Source organism: Aulonocara sp. 'chitande type north' Nkhata Bay, linkage group LG12 (genome assembly GCF_057382095.1).
Source record: "Aulonocara sp. 'chitande type north' Nkhata Bay isolate Kocher_YH1m ecotype deep benthic linkage group LG12, A_spYH_male_GT1.1, whole genome shotgun sequence".
Taxonomy (NCBI): domain Eukaryota; kingdom Metazoa; phylum Chordata; class Actinopteri; order Cichliformes; family Cichlidae; genus Aulonocara; species Aulonocara sp. 'chitande type north' Nkhata Bay.
In genome coordinates this window covers 37,845,310-37,864,744 of record NC_141355.1, presented here as the reverse complement: position 1 = coordinate 37,864,744, position 19,435 = coordinate 37,845,310, and the positions used below count along the sequence as shown (strand labels likewise).

The following is a 19,435-nucleotide window of genomic DNA, read 5'->3' as shown; positions in this document are numbered from 1 at the left end:
TTGAAACCAGATCAGAGATCTGAGAGCTCGTTTATGTTTTTAGATTTGTCACAAGTCTGATAAGTACAGTTATTGGACTAATAAGAGTGACTGATATTGAATGTAATTTTGCTATTTAGTGACACAACCCTCCTTATTTATCCAGGTTTGGGACTGGCAGTCGTTACATTTGTTATTTAAAGACCTAAATATTGATTTTATGGAAACACACATGGCATGGCAGCATTTAATACCAAGTGTTCTTATCATCATTTTGTTGGGCAACATGAATGAAATCACTGCCTGTTAATCATTGGAATCTCTAAAAAAACTATCTCTGTACGATCTCTTCGACTTCAGAGTGCAGTTTTATCTTTCCCCGAAGAGCATCGGTAAGAAATACGGATTCTTAGAAGCAACTTTATTTGTTCTGGCTGCAATATAAAAATAACTTTATTGCTCTGTAAGCCTCTATATATGATCCAAAAACAGAGCACTTTGTACTTTTTTGTTTTTTTTTACCTTATGTCAGTTTTTCAAATAGATCAAGCCTAAGTTTGAATTCATTTTTAAAATTCTTTTTTATATTTATCCTTTATTATCAGAGTTTAAACGCCTGAACATAGTTAAGCGTTTGTCATTCGCTGGTACGTCAGGTGTTAATGACGGAGCTGTGATACTGATGAATGTGTTCTCGTCCACAGACGGCATTTATGGCAGCTTTACCTGCTTCACACTGGCCAAAGTTTTATTTCTCCTTGTAAAATCTCCCTTCAGTAGACCTACCCCAGTTTGTGATCAGTAATATAACACCAACGCCATCCCTTTCATGTGAACGTGTTAATATCTAGCCTGATAAATGCTGTGTTGACTTATTACTTCTCTGTACAGATTTGTGATCTTCCCCAGCTGAAAGTAAGGATAAGAATTGTTACGAGTGACTGCAATTATGCTGTTTGATTTTATTTTTGGAAAAACACAAAGTACATCTTACTTAATCTTACAGTTTCAGGCGCCTCTTTTATTCACTGCTTTGTTTGGTTTAATTCCCCTGTGCTTTTCTTTTGTTTCGTTTTGTTACGAAATTCCACTTCTTCTTTTTTTGTTACACCTACTTGTTTCTTGAGATCTGCCTCTTCAGACTACCCTTTTAAAACTTTCTGGTGCCAAATGACGACATCTATGCTCCTTGTACGGAGCCTCATGGTGCCGGCTTATTTAAAAAGGCGAAATGCGAGCAGAAAGTTTCTTTCTGTGCTTTTATGATGGATGGTTTAGTTTGTGGATTAGCTCATCAGTATGCATCACCCTAATTACTCACAAATTTATTAAAAGGATGCGTGGGTTTGGAGTGGTCATGGTTTGTTTGGTTAAACTAATCCATGGAAAGCAGTTATTCATGTTGTTTTTGAGGCTGGTGGTAAAGTGTCAGCCAGAAGTCCTGTGAGACCTGTAACCCACCGCTGACTTCATTTCTGCCTTGTCAGCACACGAAGTTGGTGATGACGAGGGAAACTGGTCATCGAGCGGTGTTTACACGTGGGTGCAGTAGCCGTGAGATGTGACCGTAGTGCAGAAAACACTGGTAATAATGGTTAATCACCACAAGTGCTCTGATACCGCGGTGACCTCAGCCTGCGAGTTCACGGCTTTCTCTGGCTGCAGTATTCTCATGCTTGCTCGTGGATGGCTACCTGATCTGTAATGGAAACCCGATTTGTCTTGTGTGTCCTTCCTGTCAGCGCTTCAGTTTGACGGGATTCATTTTCATGCCAGTGTTAGATTAGATTTCCTCTTCATTGGTATTTCATATTATAGAGAAATATAATCATTGTATTTATACTTATTTGTATTTAAATGGTGTATTTAAATGCCAGTTACACTTATTTTGAAAATGGGAACAAATCTTCAAGAATACTGTTACGTCTGGTTCAGTTTGGGTAAGAAGGAAAAACAGCCAAGTCAGTGTAGGTGACAAAAATAGTGATTTTATTACACACTTCTAAGACGGAAGCATGGGAAGACAAGCGTACAGCCACAGATCTCCAAAGAGTGGACCGTTCCCCATCCTTATATAACCCATGATGACATCACACAGTTAGACCTTACTGGAAATGATAACAGTCTCCCCATAGTCCAAAGTTCTCCTTATACAAACATCAGATGATACTTTAGAGAAAAACAAGTGTGTGACATGTCATGTTGTGCAGTTCTGTGAGCCTGTGTGTCCAACTAGAGAATGTCCTGACATGACCTCCCTGTGTAAATAAGGGTAAACGTGCGTGTTTACATAACTCTCTATGTGCATGTTCTGATGTAGGCCTGCAAATGAATTAGAACAAGGTCCTGCTAGACCCTCCAGTTATGGACGGTGAATACAATGCTGTGGATACCATTTGAGACTTGATTACAATGATGATAACCTGCATACATTAATCTTTACTCAGATTACCATAGATATAAAACAAAGATTATACTGTCATCAGATTCCACAATGGTAAATGATTAATGATTGATATTTCTAATTATAGCTGTGATCATAAGAATACAAAATAAAATATCTCCTGGTCACAATACATACTAATAAAAAAAAAATGTATCACTGAAATGATAAGTGAACATTATATGTTTACTTATTTGGGGGGTTGGGTATGGATCAGGGAGAGATTATCCTGTCATGATGGGAGCCTAAAAAGACAAAGTCAGACAAACAGGTGACGTCTTGAGACATCCGAGGTCCTCTGCGTGCTGTCGGGATTGGTGACTAAGCTTTTTCCCTCCTTCACCCCTGTGCCAGCTCCCATGTAATCATCATGCTTTCCATCCATGGCCTTCACCATCATGTTGAAGAGCTCACGTCTGTGCTGCAGACTGCCAGTCTCGTCTGCCAGCCTTTATCTTATCTGTGGGCACACACACACCACTAAAACAGACATGGTGACATGGTGACCACTAAAACAGACATGGTGACATGAGCGTGACCCAACATTCGGGGCACTTGTTTTGATTGGACCGTAGCCATCTGCCAGTGAGGAATGTTTCTGCTCCTTCACTGTTTATCATAGCTCGACTTTTTGGAGCTGCACATCCTCCAGACGCTGAGATGCATGTGTGTATTTAGTGTGTGTAACCTGGAGATTATCCCAGGCAGGTTTCTAACACAGCAATTATGGTGCTCGTGTTGATATTGACATTTGATAGTTGACGATTTATGTCATCGACTGACTGCAAACATCCTTGTTACATGTGTGTGGTGCATGCGTGTGTGTGTGAGCGTGTATTTATATCATTGTGGGGACCAAAAATTGGAAGCTTACTATACTTGTGGGGACCAGCAGCACTTACGAGGACCTAAATCAGGGTCCCTGCAAGTTTGAAGGCATTTCTGAGACTCAAAATGTGGTTTTAGTGTAAAGGCTACAGTTAGGTTATGGTTAGGTATATTAGGGTTAGGCATTCATTTTTGATGGTTAGGGTAAGCATTATGCCAATTAGATGTCCTCACAAGATGTGAATACCCGACATGTTGTGTTTGTGTTAAGGAAGATTACATGGCTGGTTCTTAAGTTTCAACATATTAATTGAATGTTAAAGCCTTTCTTCCTGTGTTTGTTGGGTGGTTCATGTGTAACGTAGCAGCAGAGCTTCTAGTCTTCTGGGTTTGGTTGGTGTCTGCCCATTTTCTTTGGTTTTAGAGGAATTAACACATACATATTGGGAAACTTTTGAGTCAGACTTGTTAGGCTGCAAAAAGAACCAGAAAACTGTAATATACTGTCCTGTAGAAAATGCGTCTTGGCTTTTCCCCTCAGTACTGGTCTCTTTAACATGTTCTCCCCTTCTTCTAGACAAACATTTGTCTCGAACATGCCCGTGAATGCGTTTCACCTTTGTGCTTTCACTCTCTAATATAGGCTGACACACCTTGACTCTCTTATAAAAAATAAATGCACAAGATGAGAGAGATATCAGTTTACTTCTGGCAGCTTTCCTTGGTTTTCACAGGGACCACTAACAGCAGTTAAACCACAAGGTGAAGCTTCAAAACAGCTGGCTGTTACTTCATCTCATTCTTAAGATTAGAGGTACTTAAGACCTTTTTATTTAACCAAGCAAATCCTGTTAATATGAGGATGTTTGGCTAAGGCAGTGGCTTCTGTCAACTACTTAATACAAACAGTCTGACTTCACAGACCCATGAAATATGTTGCACCACTTCTATTTTGCACATCAGCGTGCTCAGTTTTAAGCCTTTCTCACAAATAGACTCTACAGATTGCACAACATAGTGTCCACCACACTCTCCCACTGCCTACTGCAGGAAAACCTCAGCTTTAAAAAGTTAGGAGCAAGTATTTGTTGTATTAATTTTAGCTTGACTAATTTATTTTAGTACCATTGTTTACTCTCAGCTTCCCCGTGTGCCTGAACATTAGCAGCCAGCAGGAAAGAGGCCAAGGTTCAGAGCTCCTGCAACTTTAAGGAGGATTGTGCAACAGAGACTTGCAGGGAAGAAAGTTTGAAAAAGTGGTACCTAAAGATGCTTTTGAAGTTTTATTCTATTTCTCTCCTCCACCAACTCCAGAATAAGGCCTCATTAGGCCAAGTGGAGGGGAAAATGTGGGAGAGAGGGTGTAATTCACTGGGGAGAAGAGGAGAGTCTTCTCTTTGCCTCCTCAGATCAGAGACCTTTGGAGAGAGACGTAAAGACGGTGCCTGAACTCAAATTGGTTAGTCAACTTTCCCCAGATAAAATAAAACTTTTACTTTTTCAGGTAAGGCTGCATTTTTCCAAAACATCAGTGATGTTTGGAAGTGAGAAATTTCAAAGTGAATCATCCTGATCACTTGCTTGCACGTCGGCCTGCTTTTTCTTAATTAATCTTTTTCAGAGCTGTTTAACGCTTCAGTTTTAAGTAACTGCATAGGTGTCAACAAGAAACACTTCAGTTGCAGAAAAGAAATATTCAGGGTTCGGCTCAGTTCTTGACTTTGTGGATCGAGTGTCAGACAGGAAGAGGACGAATCGATGGATAAGGGAACACACGGTAGATTTGAGCTGGCAGCTGCCATGTCAGGTTTCTTTTTAGTCCTCATTTCTTTTTGTCTACCTCTCCCTATTTGTTTCCTCCTAACCAGCGACTTGTAACCTTCATTTTATCTGTCTCCCTCTCTTCCACAGCCCGCTGCACTCCTGAGGACCCTGCTGCTCTCTCCAGACTCACATTTCTCCCTCCCCACATCTATCTCAGCTCCCAAGTTACCCGTGAGCATTACTCAGCAGGCTGGGAGCCTCAGGGCAGACCGACTGAAACAGCCTCTTTACTCACCGGCTATCATTACGCACCTCTGTAGGAAAAGGTGAGCGCTTCTTTACAACAAAATGAATGGCTGTGTTTATTCAGCCCAGCTTTGCTTGTAGACCTGCAGGGTGCACAGACATGAATAGAGACTCTGTTACAACAGTGGACCCTATGTGGACATGATCCTATGTGATGTCAGAGTTTTTAAAAAAGTGGAAATCATAAGGGTTTTATATAGTCGAAACACACAGTGTTGGATAAATCCCACCAACACCGATTGAGTAAAGTGTTGAAAGACCAGTAAATCCTATTTCCGGTCGACAGACGGCACATTGGTTGAGATTGTCAGTGATAATCTGTGTGCTATAATTTCCTGTAATTGGGGACTGTGTTTATTCCACTGTTTCCTGTTCTCAGCTTGTGCTTCGTGCTACAAAAGCTCTTTGTGTCACCTTGTGTGTTTGGTGTTTAATTAGAAGTTCACAGCTTTGCTTCAAGCAGCAGTTATTTTGTATATTATAGAGTGTTTTGGTACCAGTGTTTCTCCTGCTTTGGATGAAGCTCTGTTACAAGCTCCCAAAATCTTTCAGTTGTCATAATTCAGAAGAGAATCAATCTTGGGCTCAGGAAGACTTCAGTGTGGACATTAAACTTAGGGTCAGGACTTTTTCATAGTGAGCAATCCAAACCACACAGCAGCATATTATTGTTGTAGATCGAATAATACAATAAAAATTAAAGTAATGTCCACGGTGTAGACTGCGCCACTATTTTCCTCCTCTGACACACGAGCAGAAATCAGCTGATTGTGCCTAGAGTATGGATAGCCAGGCAGACTAACCATTCCAAGGAATTGGACTACTGGGTTCTCAATTCCCATCCCTACTGACGAGTCTCCCAGTACCTGTTGCCACAATGCTTCACCTTAGTAATGCTATTAGCCCGGTAATGAGCAGTGCCTGGTTCCCTCCAGACATGATGCCTGGATTCAGGCCAAAGAGTGCAATCTTTGTTTCATCAGAGTGAAGAATTGTTTCTCATGGTCCGAGAGTCCTTCAGGTGCCTTTTGACAAACTCCGGGCAGGCTGGGATGTGGCCTCCCCGATGAAGGCCCGTCTACCTCGATCGCTCAGATTGGCCGGGATTAATAAGATAAACATGAGAAACATCAACCCATATATTACTGTTAGCGTGCTTGTTTTCTATCAGAAAATTGTCAGTATGCGTCAAAATTACTACTACTACTGTGTTCTGTTACGTACTATCACAATGTTAACACACCTTATCAGGAAGTCGCATACAGAAACTATGCTGTTTAGACAGTATAGTGAATTTCCAGCAAATAGCGACGCGTGCTTGCACACAAACAGTGATGTGTCCAACAGATATTGATAGTCTGGTATTTCAGGTCCTCAACATGCAATCCAAGTAGTTTCCTAAAAAGCGAGGTAATGCCACATTCTCTTCAGTGATTTCAAAGATTTACTCAAACTTTCTTTTTTGTGGCTTCTGTCCTCCCCACAGATCGACGTCCTGCGTCCACTGAAGAAGACATGCTCATCTGCTGCCCTCATGGCCGTGCCGCTACATCCACCAGCCTCTTTCACTTTGACTTGGCGTTCCTGCTGGCTCTAGCTGTGCTGCTCTGCCAGGTGACTGGTCAGGTGGAGAGTCAGACGCAGTCACCTGCTCAGGTGCTACAGGACTTTCTGTCCCGCTATGGGGACAACAGCACCATCACGGTCCCTCAGCTGCGATCTCTGTTAGCAGCCCTCAGCCAGGGCCAGAGTGAAAGCGACAGCACAGCTGAAACACCAACAACCACACCTCCCCAGTTCAACAACTCCAAGGTACAAAACCTTTTCATTCTCTCCATTTTAAATTCATATTTTATTTCTGTTGTGGAATAAATATAACAAATAGAAGTTAAAGACTAACATTCGTGCACCTTTGCAGGACTCTGAAGTAGACTCATAAATCCAGCTTTAGTCCGGTCTGGAAGAAACAGGCAGTACCGGTTCCAGATAGCTGAGCTGTTTAGCATATTTCCCATACTTAGTGTCGTGGCTCATTGACTCACTCACTTGTTGATCTGCCTTTGAATAGATTCGCTGTGAGTACTGGTGGCCAAGTATGAACCTTTCCAAAAAAAATAAATGATGGCTAGGACGTCACACGTGAGTCAGGCGTTGGTTTGTGACACTGAAACGTTTCGTTTGTCAATAACCGGCCGAGCTACAAAGAATATTCAGGGTGTTCCACAGTTTGACTTTGCAGCATACTGAGGCATCTGCTCCTTCTACCACGTCACAGATCTTAAAGCTTTTTATTATTTTCAGCACCAACTTTTCTTTCCCACCTTTGTAAAATACAGTGTAGCAAACAAATACATGTAAAAATATAAATCTAATGAACTGGTATTTATTACATGACAATAAATAACATTAAAATCTGAGCGATCACTTTATTCACCTAATTTTAATTTTTCACTCACTGTGTTTATTCTGTCTTCCTCTGTTTTTCTGATCCATCTTTTTAAGTCAGGATTAAAGCGACATCTGCCACATGCATCCCGAGTCAACGCATGCGCAACTAATCCCAAAAGCTCAGTCTTCTGATTGCATCAAACACTCTGTTCTGAACTTGTTTCTCTACTTCAGCCTTTTCATAATTACAATGAGAGCAGATGTTGTTAAAAAGCTCTGGCTCTGAGTGAAAACACCTACTTTAGGTGCTGTCGCCCTCGTGAGTGGCAGTTGTGACGTCACTTTGGGACGCACTTTCCTTGTTTCTCCACCCCTTGATGTTTATGACCTCGGTCATGCGTTGCAGCTCAGTTGAAGACACATTAGTTTCATTGATATATCAGTTCAAGAGCTCAGATTCTCCGATTATAAAGAGGGAGCTCTGACTTCTATTTCTGTTCCAGCATGAACATGAAGGTTTATTCTGAGTGGCAACACCTGTCTCTGAGCAGGTTCAGCCCGCCTCAGCGTGCCCAGTATAAATGTTACAGTGCTGTGATGACACAGTCGGTGGAGGCAACAACGAGGCCCAACAAAAAGGATTATTTTAAACTGTTACTTTGTTAACATTAACTCATTAGAGTCAAATTTAATCATCATTTTTATTTGGTCAGATGCTGTTTTTTTATTTATTTTATTGGTGACACCAATGTTATGCAATGGTGCCTTCCTGTTAATTTCGTCTAGTCTAGACTCCAAATATGAGTCTTGACAGACTCATTTGTGTTGTGTTTTCAGTCCACATGAAGGTGAAAAGCATGCTAACCTGTCACTGCATCCTGGTTATGTCCTGGCTAATTCACCAACGGTGAGATGTTCGCTTGTGTGGGTCATTTATGGGGATGTTTCTGTTCCAGTGCTTGCCTGCAGACACACTGGCCATTTACAGCATGAGCGAGGAGTCGCGGCTGGATGGCCGGGGTTTTCAGGAGCTGTGCCCCACCATGCTGCAGCAGCTGGATGCTGGCAGCTGCAGGGCACATAAAGGGGAGGAGCAAAGCAGTGACACCTACCCCAGGCCCTCAGACGCTGAAGGTGAGCACCAACTAAATACTAATATTTAACATATTTGTATGTTTTAATTTCCTCTGGTGGAAATTGTACATATGTGTTGATCAAAGTTTACCTTTTGCTCCTTAATGTCTTTTAAAGCCTTTTTCATTGTTTTTCATTGTTATTTAGAAGAGACACATTTGGATTCATCCAAGCAGCATCTCAGACAAAAACAGCATAAATCCAGAAAGTGTTTCTTCTCCAAATATTTTCTTTTTAACTTCCTCTGCAATCGCTGTATTTCTTTCAAGGTTTTCTGTGCCTCATTGTTCATGTCTGTTGTCAGTTCAAGTATTATCACACACCTTGCAAATCTCAGCTCGAAATTTGTGTGTTTTGTTGCCTGGTGATTTTATGGTGTCCCCGAAGGAGGTGAAAGCCAAAATAAGCACGCACAGTTAGCCAAGAGCTCAGATTGCATTTCTCAGTTTTCTGTAAAAACCAGCACATTTTTCAGAGTCCACAGTCCAGCTTCTCTCAGCGTTTTCAGTATGCAGCACAGATCTCATCCAGGTAAAGACAGTCCAGGCTGGAAAGCTTTGACGTGCACATCCTGTCAGAAATTCTAGGAAATGCTGAATTCAGTGCAGGCTGCTGTTTAAAGAGAAAAAGAAAAACCTTTGAGTCTTCATGAAGTAAAACTAAATTGGCTCTGGAGTGTGTGGCTGGTATAAAAAGCAAGCTAATCACAGACTTGGAGGTTTTGGTTAAGTCATGTGATGTTTTGTGCTCAAGGCCTCAGGATCATCGGTTCAGAAAAGTCCAAAACATTTGTTGAGCTTCAGCTAAAAGAAAAACGACAGCTTTCTTTATGCAGGCAAAGACTTTGGGCTTGAATCTTGTGCTGTAGCCGGTGTCCTTATTTATTTCATCCTTGACAGGTGAAGAAGAAATGGCCCCAGAGCTGTGGCTCCATTTCTCACTCTCCACTGACAAATTTGTTTTCCCTTATCAGGCCCTCATGGCTTCAGCTCACTTCACACTTTCCTCTTTAGGCAGCTTATTTTGGCTTGAGAGATGTTTTCCTAGCTGGAGGTTTACGGGTATCAGAGAGGAAATTTAATAACCTTTTCTTTTCTCATCATGTGAATAATCCAGCTTTACCCAAGGACTCACATTAGCACTGATATGCTGCTAATAGACATAAAATAATGATCCTTTTTTTAACCAGATACTTGTTTTAATGATGTTTGATGACATTCTCTTTATTCTGCTGCTTATGTTCTTAACCGCGTGTCCAGCAGCTGTGTTTAAATGGTTTTTGACTCGTCTGCACGGCTCTTGTACACCGTGAACATTTCTCAATAGATTGATGATTTTTCCAGAAGTCTTGAGCCTCTTTTGAAAGAAACACTCTAGACAGCAGTAATGGAGACAGTTTGCAAACATGGAATTTGCAGGTTACTCACCAGCCACTTTGGTGTGTACTCCATCTCAACTCGTTAGAACCAACCATCAGAGTAGGAAAGGTGATTTAGGTGACTGAGAGGAAAAATATCCAAAAAAGAGAAAATATGAAGTGAGTGGCACGTCTCTGGGAAGAAATGTTTTGTTGATACCAGAAATCAGAGAGTGGCCACACAGCTTAGAGCTGAAAGTAAGTCAACAGTAACTCAAATAACCACTGGTTGCAACCAAGGTATGCAGAAAAGCATCTATAAACGCACAACATGTTGATCCTTGAAGCGGATGCACTACAGCAGCAGAAGACAACATCAGGTGTTGTTCCTGTCAGCTCAGTCCAGGAAACTGAGGCTACAGTTCACAGGTATCATCAAAACTAGTTGTTTGGGGTATATTTTCTCACTTTGTTCTCCTTAGTACCAAAGGAGCATTGGAGCACAGCCAACCCGAGTATTGTCGCTGACCTCATCCAACCCTTTTAATAAAAGATTCCAAGAGGACAGTTTTCCGGTTCACAACATCAGATCCTCTCAGACTGGTTTCTTGAACATGACCGTTCACTGTGCTCAGATGGCCTCCACAGTCACCTGACCTCCGCACCTTTGGGAGATTGACATCACTGTGTGATATTATCATGTCGTTATGAACCAAAATCTCAGAGAAATGTTTTCAGCATCCTGTGAATCTGTGGCATGAAGCGTTAAGGGCAATGCTGAAGGGAAAATGGGACCCAACCCAGCACTAGAAGATGTACCTAATAAAGTGTCGGGTGTGTGAGACCAAAAGACGCAAAACTTAGCAGGGATGCGAAGTCAGCAAATCAATTTCCCATTGGAGACAAAGTTACCATTGAACATAAGAACCAATATCAAGTCAGTGATGGGAATGTTGGTGTTTCTTGTTTTTCTGTACCAGAGCTACTGTAGGTCCATTAGCTACTGGAAACACTAAATAATAATGATGAAATATAAAACGGTGGTGCCAAGTAGTGGGGAAACAGAGTTTTGCTATTGAGTCAGAAACCACAGAGTGTTTCACCATAGTTTCATCAGAAAGCGGAAACGATTCAAACTCATCTAAACGGCTCAAAGACATCTGGCTCTGTATTCTCTAAAATTCTGTTTGAGTTTCTGATGTCATTAAAATGTTTAGGATAAAGTTCCCATGGTTCATAGCTGAGCTGGATGCTGCTATTGGGAAACTACTGTCACAGCTTCTGATCTGCATGCAGCAGATTTTCTTTGAGGAAATACTTTTTGAAATATGACCTGATTATCCTTTCTTTTGTATCCAGTTTAGTAACATGACGGGATGCTGATTTCCATTTTTTACCATTTCTGATCTGATACAATCTCATGTTTTTCTCCCCTTTATGCATTTTTTTTTAACATTATTAAATATCTCTTTTCCTCAGCTGTACTCATCTCCCTTCATCACCATTGTTGCTCATCTGTTTACTTGTTTTTTCCTCAGCAAGAAGTTGAGAAGTTGTCTCACAGCATCCAAAAATTTGTTTTGTAGGATATGGAAAATCTAACCAATGGCTACTTCCTTTTATTCTTTTTACAGGTGTTGCTGGATATATTTAACTGTAGCATTGTGTGTGAGCACTTCAACTACTTCATGTACTTAAATTGTTTTATTTGACTGCTTTCTAGAGTCCAGGTGGAGTAAAGCTGCAGCGTATCACAATATAATTACTAAAACTAAAGAAGGGAACAGAAAGTGGATTAAACTGCAGGATTTATGTGGTGCATGCTTCTAGCTGATTCAACTGTCTGTGCAGCCTGTTTTTCTCCTGATCAGAAAATCTGTCAACACAAGTTTGAGCATTGATTTTAACCCCATGAAAATATAAGAACAGTTTAATTGAGTACTTAAAAATCAATAAGCTGCAGCTGCATACAGTCATATGAAAAATAAAATGCATCTGCTTTTAGCTCTCTTGGTTTTACGTATCAGGTCAATGTCAATCAATAACACGCGACATATTATACTGTCATATTTTTATCTGACAAAACAAAGTCAAATCCAAAAGCAGCGAGTGGAAAATCTAAATGCACCCAGTGATTCAGTAGCTTGGAGGAGCACCTTTAAACAGCAATACCTGGAAGTAATGGTTTCATCACTCTCTCACAGGACTTTTGGCCACTTTTCTTTACAACGTTGCTTCATCTCATTGATGTTTGCACGCGTTGTTCTTTAAGATCGCTGATGGTGTTTTTTAACGCCCACCTGAACGCTCCAAACCAGCAAACTGCCAAAATGTCTGGTTGTATCGAGCTGGTTAAACTGGCTGATGAACAAGTAATCGTGTGCCTTTGAATAGCAGCACCTGGCTGCAGGAAGCAGGAAGGGGTTTTAAAAAACTGTTAAAGAAATAACGACACAGTGTAATATGTCGTGCGCTGTTGTTCATTTGAGGCTGTATTTAAATGACTGGAAGACCTTCTAAGGATCAGATTTTTTTTTTTAAATTATATGTATACTTAAACCTTAAAACTGAAAGATGGTGTTTATTTCTTTCATATGACTGTTTGATACCAGATTTGAACTGACATCAAATAGGCTGATGCTATCGTATGCATTTGTTGGAATAATGAGAATTTACTTTTTCACCTCTGCAGTGATAGAAAATCTACTGCCGTTGGCATGAACGTCAAAGTAGCTGCTGATCTTGCAGACATAAGACACTCACACAACAGTTTTCTCACATCCAACACCCGGAGCCCACATGATGTTTTTGTTGTTGTTTTTAATGCTTGACCTGTATGATTGAATCTGGCTGACGTTATCTTTTATCCACAGCTTGAGCTGGATTTCTAGATGGATGACTGCACGTTATTCACAGCGCTTTGTTTTAACGTTGTACCTTCCTGTTACTCCAACTCCAGTTTGGGGTTTTTCTTTCTTAAGTGTGACAATCATCAATGTCTCCGCCCTGACCGGAGTTTTCATCGTGCCCCTGATGAAGTCGCGCTTTGGGAAATACGCACTCACCTATTTCATCGCGCTTGCCATTGGCACGCTGTTCTCCACTGCCATCCTGCAGCTGCTGCCAGAGGTTTGACATCGGGACATGCATACATGCAGACCTTTGACTTTCATGCACTCATACAAAGATTACGCTCTGCTTCGTTCATGGCATTGCCATCAAAAATCAGTCAGTGCTTTCCACCCGACCCTCTCATAATGAGCTGGTGTAATTCAGCAAATGCTTATAGTACTGTAATTAATGCTTTTCATGGCTTCATTAAAAATACCAAAAAACAGCTGATTGTGAGGGGGTTTGGTAGGAAACTTGGAAACGGTCTGACCTGCCGTCATTTACAAAATTGCGGCACTTTGGCCGAGCTCGCCATTGTCTCTCCTGTGTTCATAACTCTTTCCTGTTTCTGACTTTGTTTCCTTTCTGTGGCTTTCTCGGGCCCTGTGGAATTTGCTCTGATCTGGTGTGTGTGTGTGTGTGTGTGTACCTGTGTCTGTAGCTCTCCTGGTACTGAGATCTAAGCCACCTATGTTGTTTAACTGAGGAGAGAATTTCTGTTCTGATGCTAGAAAAGCTGTACAGACCTGAAACATGGTTTTAGTCACTGTTTGGGGGGGTCATGTGTTTCACTGTGTGTAACAGAGCCCTGGGAAATGGAGCACTGCACCCTTAAAGTGTCCTTCAAACTGAAATGTGACCCCTTGTTAGCATTGCTCCTTCTGCTACGAGTGGGCTATTTAAAGTTCGTTTGCCCCCTTTTGTCTCTGCAGTGTTTAGCCTGAGGCTATGACAGTGGTACAGACACACCTGAGTAGATCATAACAACCGTGTGTGGGCCACATCTTTGTGAGGACAGAAAATTGGCATGCCGCTGTACTCGTGGGGACAAAAACCCACAAGTTTGAGGCTCAAAATGTGGTTTTAGTGTCAGGGTTACGGTTAGGTTATGGTTCGGGTTTAGGCTGAGGGTTAGGAATTTGTTTTTGATGGTTAGGGTTGGGGTAAGCAGCTAGGGAAAGCATGTCAATTAGATGTCCTCACTAAGATATGAAAACAAGAGTGTGTGTGTGAATGCTTGAGATTGGAGTAAACTATAATGACGTCTTCTTTTTATCAGTGGAAATGAGGAACTGGTGATTATCTTCAAATACAAGTAAAAGGTGGTCTCACTTCAGCTGTTTTCAGCGGATTATCGGCTCGCTGTTCCTGAAAATCCTTTCATGTCTCTTTTTTCTCAGGATGATTTCATTTAATTGTTCCTTTCCAGGGAGTTAACTGCTTGGTCTTCCCCCCTTTTTTTAAAACTCATGACGTTGGTTAACACACTGGTCATTAATCCGACAAGATTATTTCCAAACTGATTACCTCTTTCTCTCTCTCTCTTCTTCCCCCTTCTTTCTCCTCTGTTAATCAGTTTGGGGCTATGGGATCCTATGCGTGACACTGATCTCTCTGTGCTCGCTGGTCGGGGCGTGCGTCGTGCCCTTCATGAAGAAAACCTTTTACAAGCGACTGCTGCTCTACTTCATAGCCCTGGCCATTGGCACTCTCTACTCCAACGCCCTGTTTCAGCTCATCCCAGAGGTAGTGTTGGTGCTGCTGAAGGGGTTTAACAAATAACTGTTTAGACATTTAGGAGTGTCAGATCAACACTCTGCTGTATTCTTAAAAAGTAAGGATGGACTCACCAGCTCAGCAACAGCAAAAGGCCTGAAATACCACAGAAGACAAGAGAAGCAGATGATCACAGAATTATTTCCATGGTTTACAAAAACAACTACATAACTGCATACAAGAGACTCCTTCATCAACGTAAATACAAAAGGCTTCCAGCAAGGTGCAAACCTCTGGTTACACTCACGAGCAGGAGGGCCAGATTACACTTTGCCAGAAAATATCTGAAAGAATCCGAAGAGCTCTGGAATGAAATTCTTTGGACCGATGTAGCCGGAATGGGAAGAGAAAAGTTTGGAGAAGTGTAGCAAATTATATGTCAAGCATGGTGGAGCCATACATGCCCAACAAGCACGGGCATGTATGGCTGCCAGTGGAACTGGGTCACTAGAGTTTTTTCTCAGTTCTGTACCGTGTGCTGGGCTGTACTCTCTGCTCATATTACTAAAAGGTTTCTCCAAAAGTCTCCAAAAAATAATCTATATATTAGATATTCTTCAGTGGACGAGTCAGTCACCTGATCTCAACCCAGTAAGGCAGTTTTCAGTTTCTAGTCCTTACATTTAAAATGTTGTAGTTTTAAGTGGCTACATATAAAAATAACTGTAATTCCTAAACAGTTAATGCTTGAATTAAAGCTGAAACTCTGCATTTAAATCACATTTTGATGACTTTAAAATCCACTGTGGTGATGTGCAAGGACAAAATGATAAACTGTCATTGTTCAAATCCTTGTGCACATGTATTTATGTGCACTAGTTATTTTTTTCTCCTTTCACTTAATGTGAGATAAATCACAGTTTCACAGTGAGTAGGATGAGTTTTTATTGTATGTACCACTGAACAACAGAATAATCTGCTTTAAAGTTTATAGTCACCATAGACAGCACAAGCATTAAGGAAAATCAAGGTTTTTTGATTGGAAATGACATTAATAGTCTAAATTGTCTTGCAGACATCAATCAGCTGTGAGTCAGTCCTCACTTAAATTCAACTAAATTAATACGATTTTTGCAAGAAACACAAAGGACAGTGATTCAGGGCCTCTGATCCTGGATCGGGGCCCTCTGATCCTGGATCGGGGCCCTCTGATCCTGAACCACTGCCCTTCATGAAAGCATTCTTTATTGCAACACATTGCTGCACGTGTTAACATCATCTTCTTCTGCATGCTAGGCCTTTGGATTTGACCCAATGGTCGATTTCTACGTGTCCAAGTCCGCCGTGGTGTTCGGAGGCTTTTACCTCTTCTTCTTCACTGAAAAAGTTCTCAGAGTGCTCCTAAAGCAAAAAAACGGGGTGAGTGTATACCAAGAGTGATACAAATTGACTTCATTGTGTTTTATTTTATTTTATTGTTAGATAGTCGCTGTCGTTCAAACCAGTCACCAAGATTACAGAAAGTACGTGCAAATGTTGAGAAAGAGTAATTATTTTCAAATGTGGTTCACGGTGTGTTGCAAAAGCCTGAGCTGTGCTCTGTTCACTATTTTAAAACTGTTCAGACACCTGGCAAGGCTTGAAGTGTCTTCTCGTCATGTTTCTGCTGAGTGGGGAATAGTTTATCCCTGGTTACTCCTTCATGTGTTTCTCAGGCTAGCATCTAATGTTTCTGATTCGTCTTTGCTGTGATCACGCCACACAATTAAATATTTATTGTCAGCAGCAGCAGCAGGTTACACTAGTTGGACAGGGTGTTGTCGTCTCAGTAACTGAGAGAAAGAACTGGGAAAGTGATGATTCAACGCTGCAGGCAGTTTACAAACCGCGTGTTTGATCCCATCTGTTGACTGACACAGAGGTTTGCAAAGTCACTAGCTGGAGTTGAAGCCAGAGGTGCTGCTAATACAGTGTACATTATGCACTGTAGTCTTTGTTGTACATACTGTACTAAAGTGAAAAATGAGACACCTGAAAATGTTCTCGTGACTTTTAGACATAATAGGAAGGCGAGATGACCTGAACATTCTTGTTTTCCGTGACTTTGAAGAATAATTTAATCACTCAAAAGAGGATTTTGCTGACAGACATTCGTGTTTTTGCCTTCATCGGGGCATGAGATCGATAGAGACGTTTAAAAAAAGAAAGAAAAAGAGCCAATCATTTAACTCCACACACGTAACAGCCAATGAGGCACCACATGGCGCGTCATGGACATTTGGTCACGTGATATATTCCCAGTCATTGGTCCCGACGAAGGGGAGCGACCAATAGAAAACCTTGATGGTGAAATATGTGGTCTGTAAACGGGAGAAGTGCAACTGCTCAGGAAGATCCACTTAAAAAGACATTTTAAAAAATAAATGAAAATATTTGGAATAAATCATTTATTACCTTAGATGCGCTCATGTGTTAGAAGATGCCTGATAAAAGGTTCTCCGAAAAGGTAAATAAAATATTTGAATCGCTGTAGAAGCTCACGGAGAGGTCGTAGTTCACACCACCTGGATCTTCATCCTCTCTTCCCTGTACACCTCGGAAGTGGGAACAACTGCGGCAGAAAAGTTTTATTCGGCAGTTTATCAGGTGAAATTCTATAAATTAACAGCTTCAGTCACTCAGATGTCGCTGCTAATTAAATATCAGTTATTAAATATGTTGAGCTGCCTGCGACCGCTTTCACCCTCTTCTTCTTTTACACATTGTTTTGTGAAAACAGTAAAATATTTGAAAGATTAACACCATAAACTCAAATACGCAAAGCTTGTTTTCTATATATGCATACCTATATAAGCTGTAGACACTGAATATTGCAGCCAGTGCTGTGGTGCAATTTGATAGGTGGTGTGTAGCATGTGTTTGTATTTCAAAGTTCTCCATTATAAAAAGATACAGCAGGGTGTCCTGTCATCGGCTCTTAGAAAATTAAATTCCTTAAACCCGAAAAGCCTCAGAGTGGATACTGTAACGGTTTCAGTGTTAAAAATAATAACTTTGCACAGATTCAGCACTCGTTTTGTAGATTTTCCTCGATTTTAAATCTAAAATTTTAAATGACAAGCCAATAAAAGAAACTGTGGGGTGTGATTGTGGGACCGTTGCTCCACCTTGTGGTTGCTCTTTTTCAGTCCAACCTAGTTAACTGCTAACAATTTTACGAGCTAAAGGAGCTCCGGATCTGGTGTCGTGTCCTTGAGTGAAACAGTGACTTTGTGCTGTGGTTTACTCGCGACTTTGTTGCACGCTTTTGAGCAGATTTCATTCCTCGTTGGCTTTGCAGACAGTTCACAGAACTCGACCTCACTGAGTCACTGAAGGAGAAAATGGTTAAAATCACGTGGTCGGCCTTTTCAGCTGTTCAGTCCCAGCAAATACGACAAAAGCAAAAAGGAACATCTTCAACTTTTAAGTCAGATCTCTTATCTGCACCTCCTCTTAACCAGATGTTGAGGTTATTTCACCTGTCAGGAAGATGCTGCTCACAATAATCAGAATGTGCTGAGATTTTTCCCCGCCTGTCTCTCAGAGCCACGGCCACAGCCACTACCCCGGTGCAGATCATTACTCAACCCCTGACAGGGATTTGGAGGAGGGGGAGAAGGAGAAGCTGCAGCAGAACGGAGAAGCCAGCAGCCTGGCTCTGGGCAAAGTGGACGCAGGGGAGGGCGAGCTCATGCTCAGCCCTGCACAGACTCCACAGGTATGGATGTAGCAGCTTAAAGAGCAGCTTGTCTGCTGGACTTTTAAAAGAAGAGGAACGCAGAAAATGAAAATGGGAATTAACTTTTGTATATGTGGACAGTGTCAGTTTATGACTGGAGGTTCACACCTAAAAACAACAAAATCACTCTTGTTGAAATAATCAGATCTAAAGAAATTTAACTTACAAAGTGGGAACCACCGGTTTCTCTCCCTCCGCTCCTTCCAGGACTCTCAGAGTCCAGACAGCGGTGGCCGGTCAGGCACCAGTGGTGGCGGCTGCTATTGGCTGAAGGGGACGACCTACTCTGATATCGGCACGCTGGCCTGGATGATCACACTGAGCGACGGCCTGCACAACTTTATTGACGGCTTGGCCATCGGGGCCTCGTTCACCGCCTCTGTTTTCCAGGGCATCAGCACCTCGGTGGCGATCCTGTGCGAGGAGTTCCCCCATGAGCTGGGTGAGTCAGGGCGGACTCTGAGCGGGCGGGTGTCCCTAATGCCGAGATAATCAGGCTGCAAGCTTAACCCCAGCTACTTTCCTTTTGGCCCTTTAGTATAAGATCTCCTGAGAACATTTCTTAATGAATTTAATGGATATGTTTTGTTTGCTGTCACAAAACAAACTACTTGAAACGTCAGCTGTTCTGACTCTGTTGCATGTTTTCCTGCTACCAGGAGACTTTGTGATCCTGCTGAACGCCGGCATGAGCATACAGCAGGCTCTCTTTTTTAACTTCCTGTCGGCCTGCTGCTGCTACCTGGGCATGGGCTTTGGCATCCTGGCCGGTAACAGCTTCTCTCCCAACTGGATCTTCGCCCTGGCAGGAGGAATGTTCCTCTACATCGCTCTGGCAGACATGGTC

The 19,435-nt window shown here is 41.8% G+C and overlaps 1 protein-coding gene across 2 annotated transcripts in view; it reads left to right on the top strand.

The window, feature by feature from the left end:
* slc39a14 (solute carrier family 39 member 14) overlaps positions 1-19,435 on the top strand; it is a 30,404-nt gene that overhangs the window by 6,748 nt on the left and 4,221 nt on the right. Inside the window, exons 2-9 of one of the 2 annotated variants that reach the window (XM_086315505.1) lie at positions 5,162-5,340; positions 6,807-7,132; positions 8,665-8,842; positions 13,159-13,328; positions 16,104-16,226; positions 18,394-18,567; positions 18,796-19,030; positions 19,248-19,432. In XM_086315505.1, the coding sequence (XP_086171631.1) occupies positions 6,836-7,132; positions 8,665-8,842; positions 13,159-13,328; positions 16,104-16,226; positions 18,394-18,567; positions 18,796-19,030; positions 19,248-19,432 (1,362 nt within the window). In that variant the 5' untranslated portion in view covers positions 5,162-5,340; positions 6,807-6,835. Of the gene's footprint in view, positions 1-5,161; positions 5,341-6,806; positions 7,133-8,664; positions 8,843-13,158; positions 13,329-14,667; positions 14,838-16,103; positions 16,227-18,393; positions 18,568-18,795; positions 19,031-19,247; positions 19,433-19,435 lie in introns of both variants that reach the window. The other variant, XM_086315504.1, reaches the window with a different exon arrangement.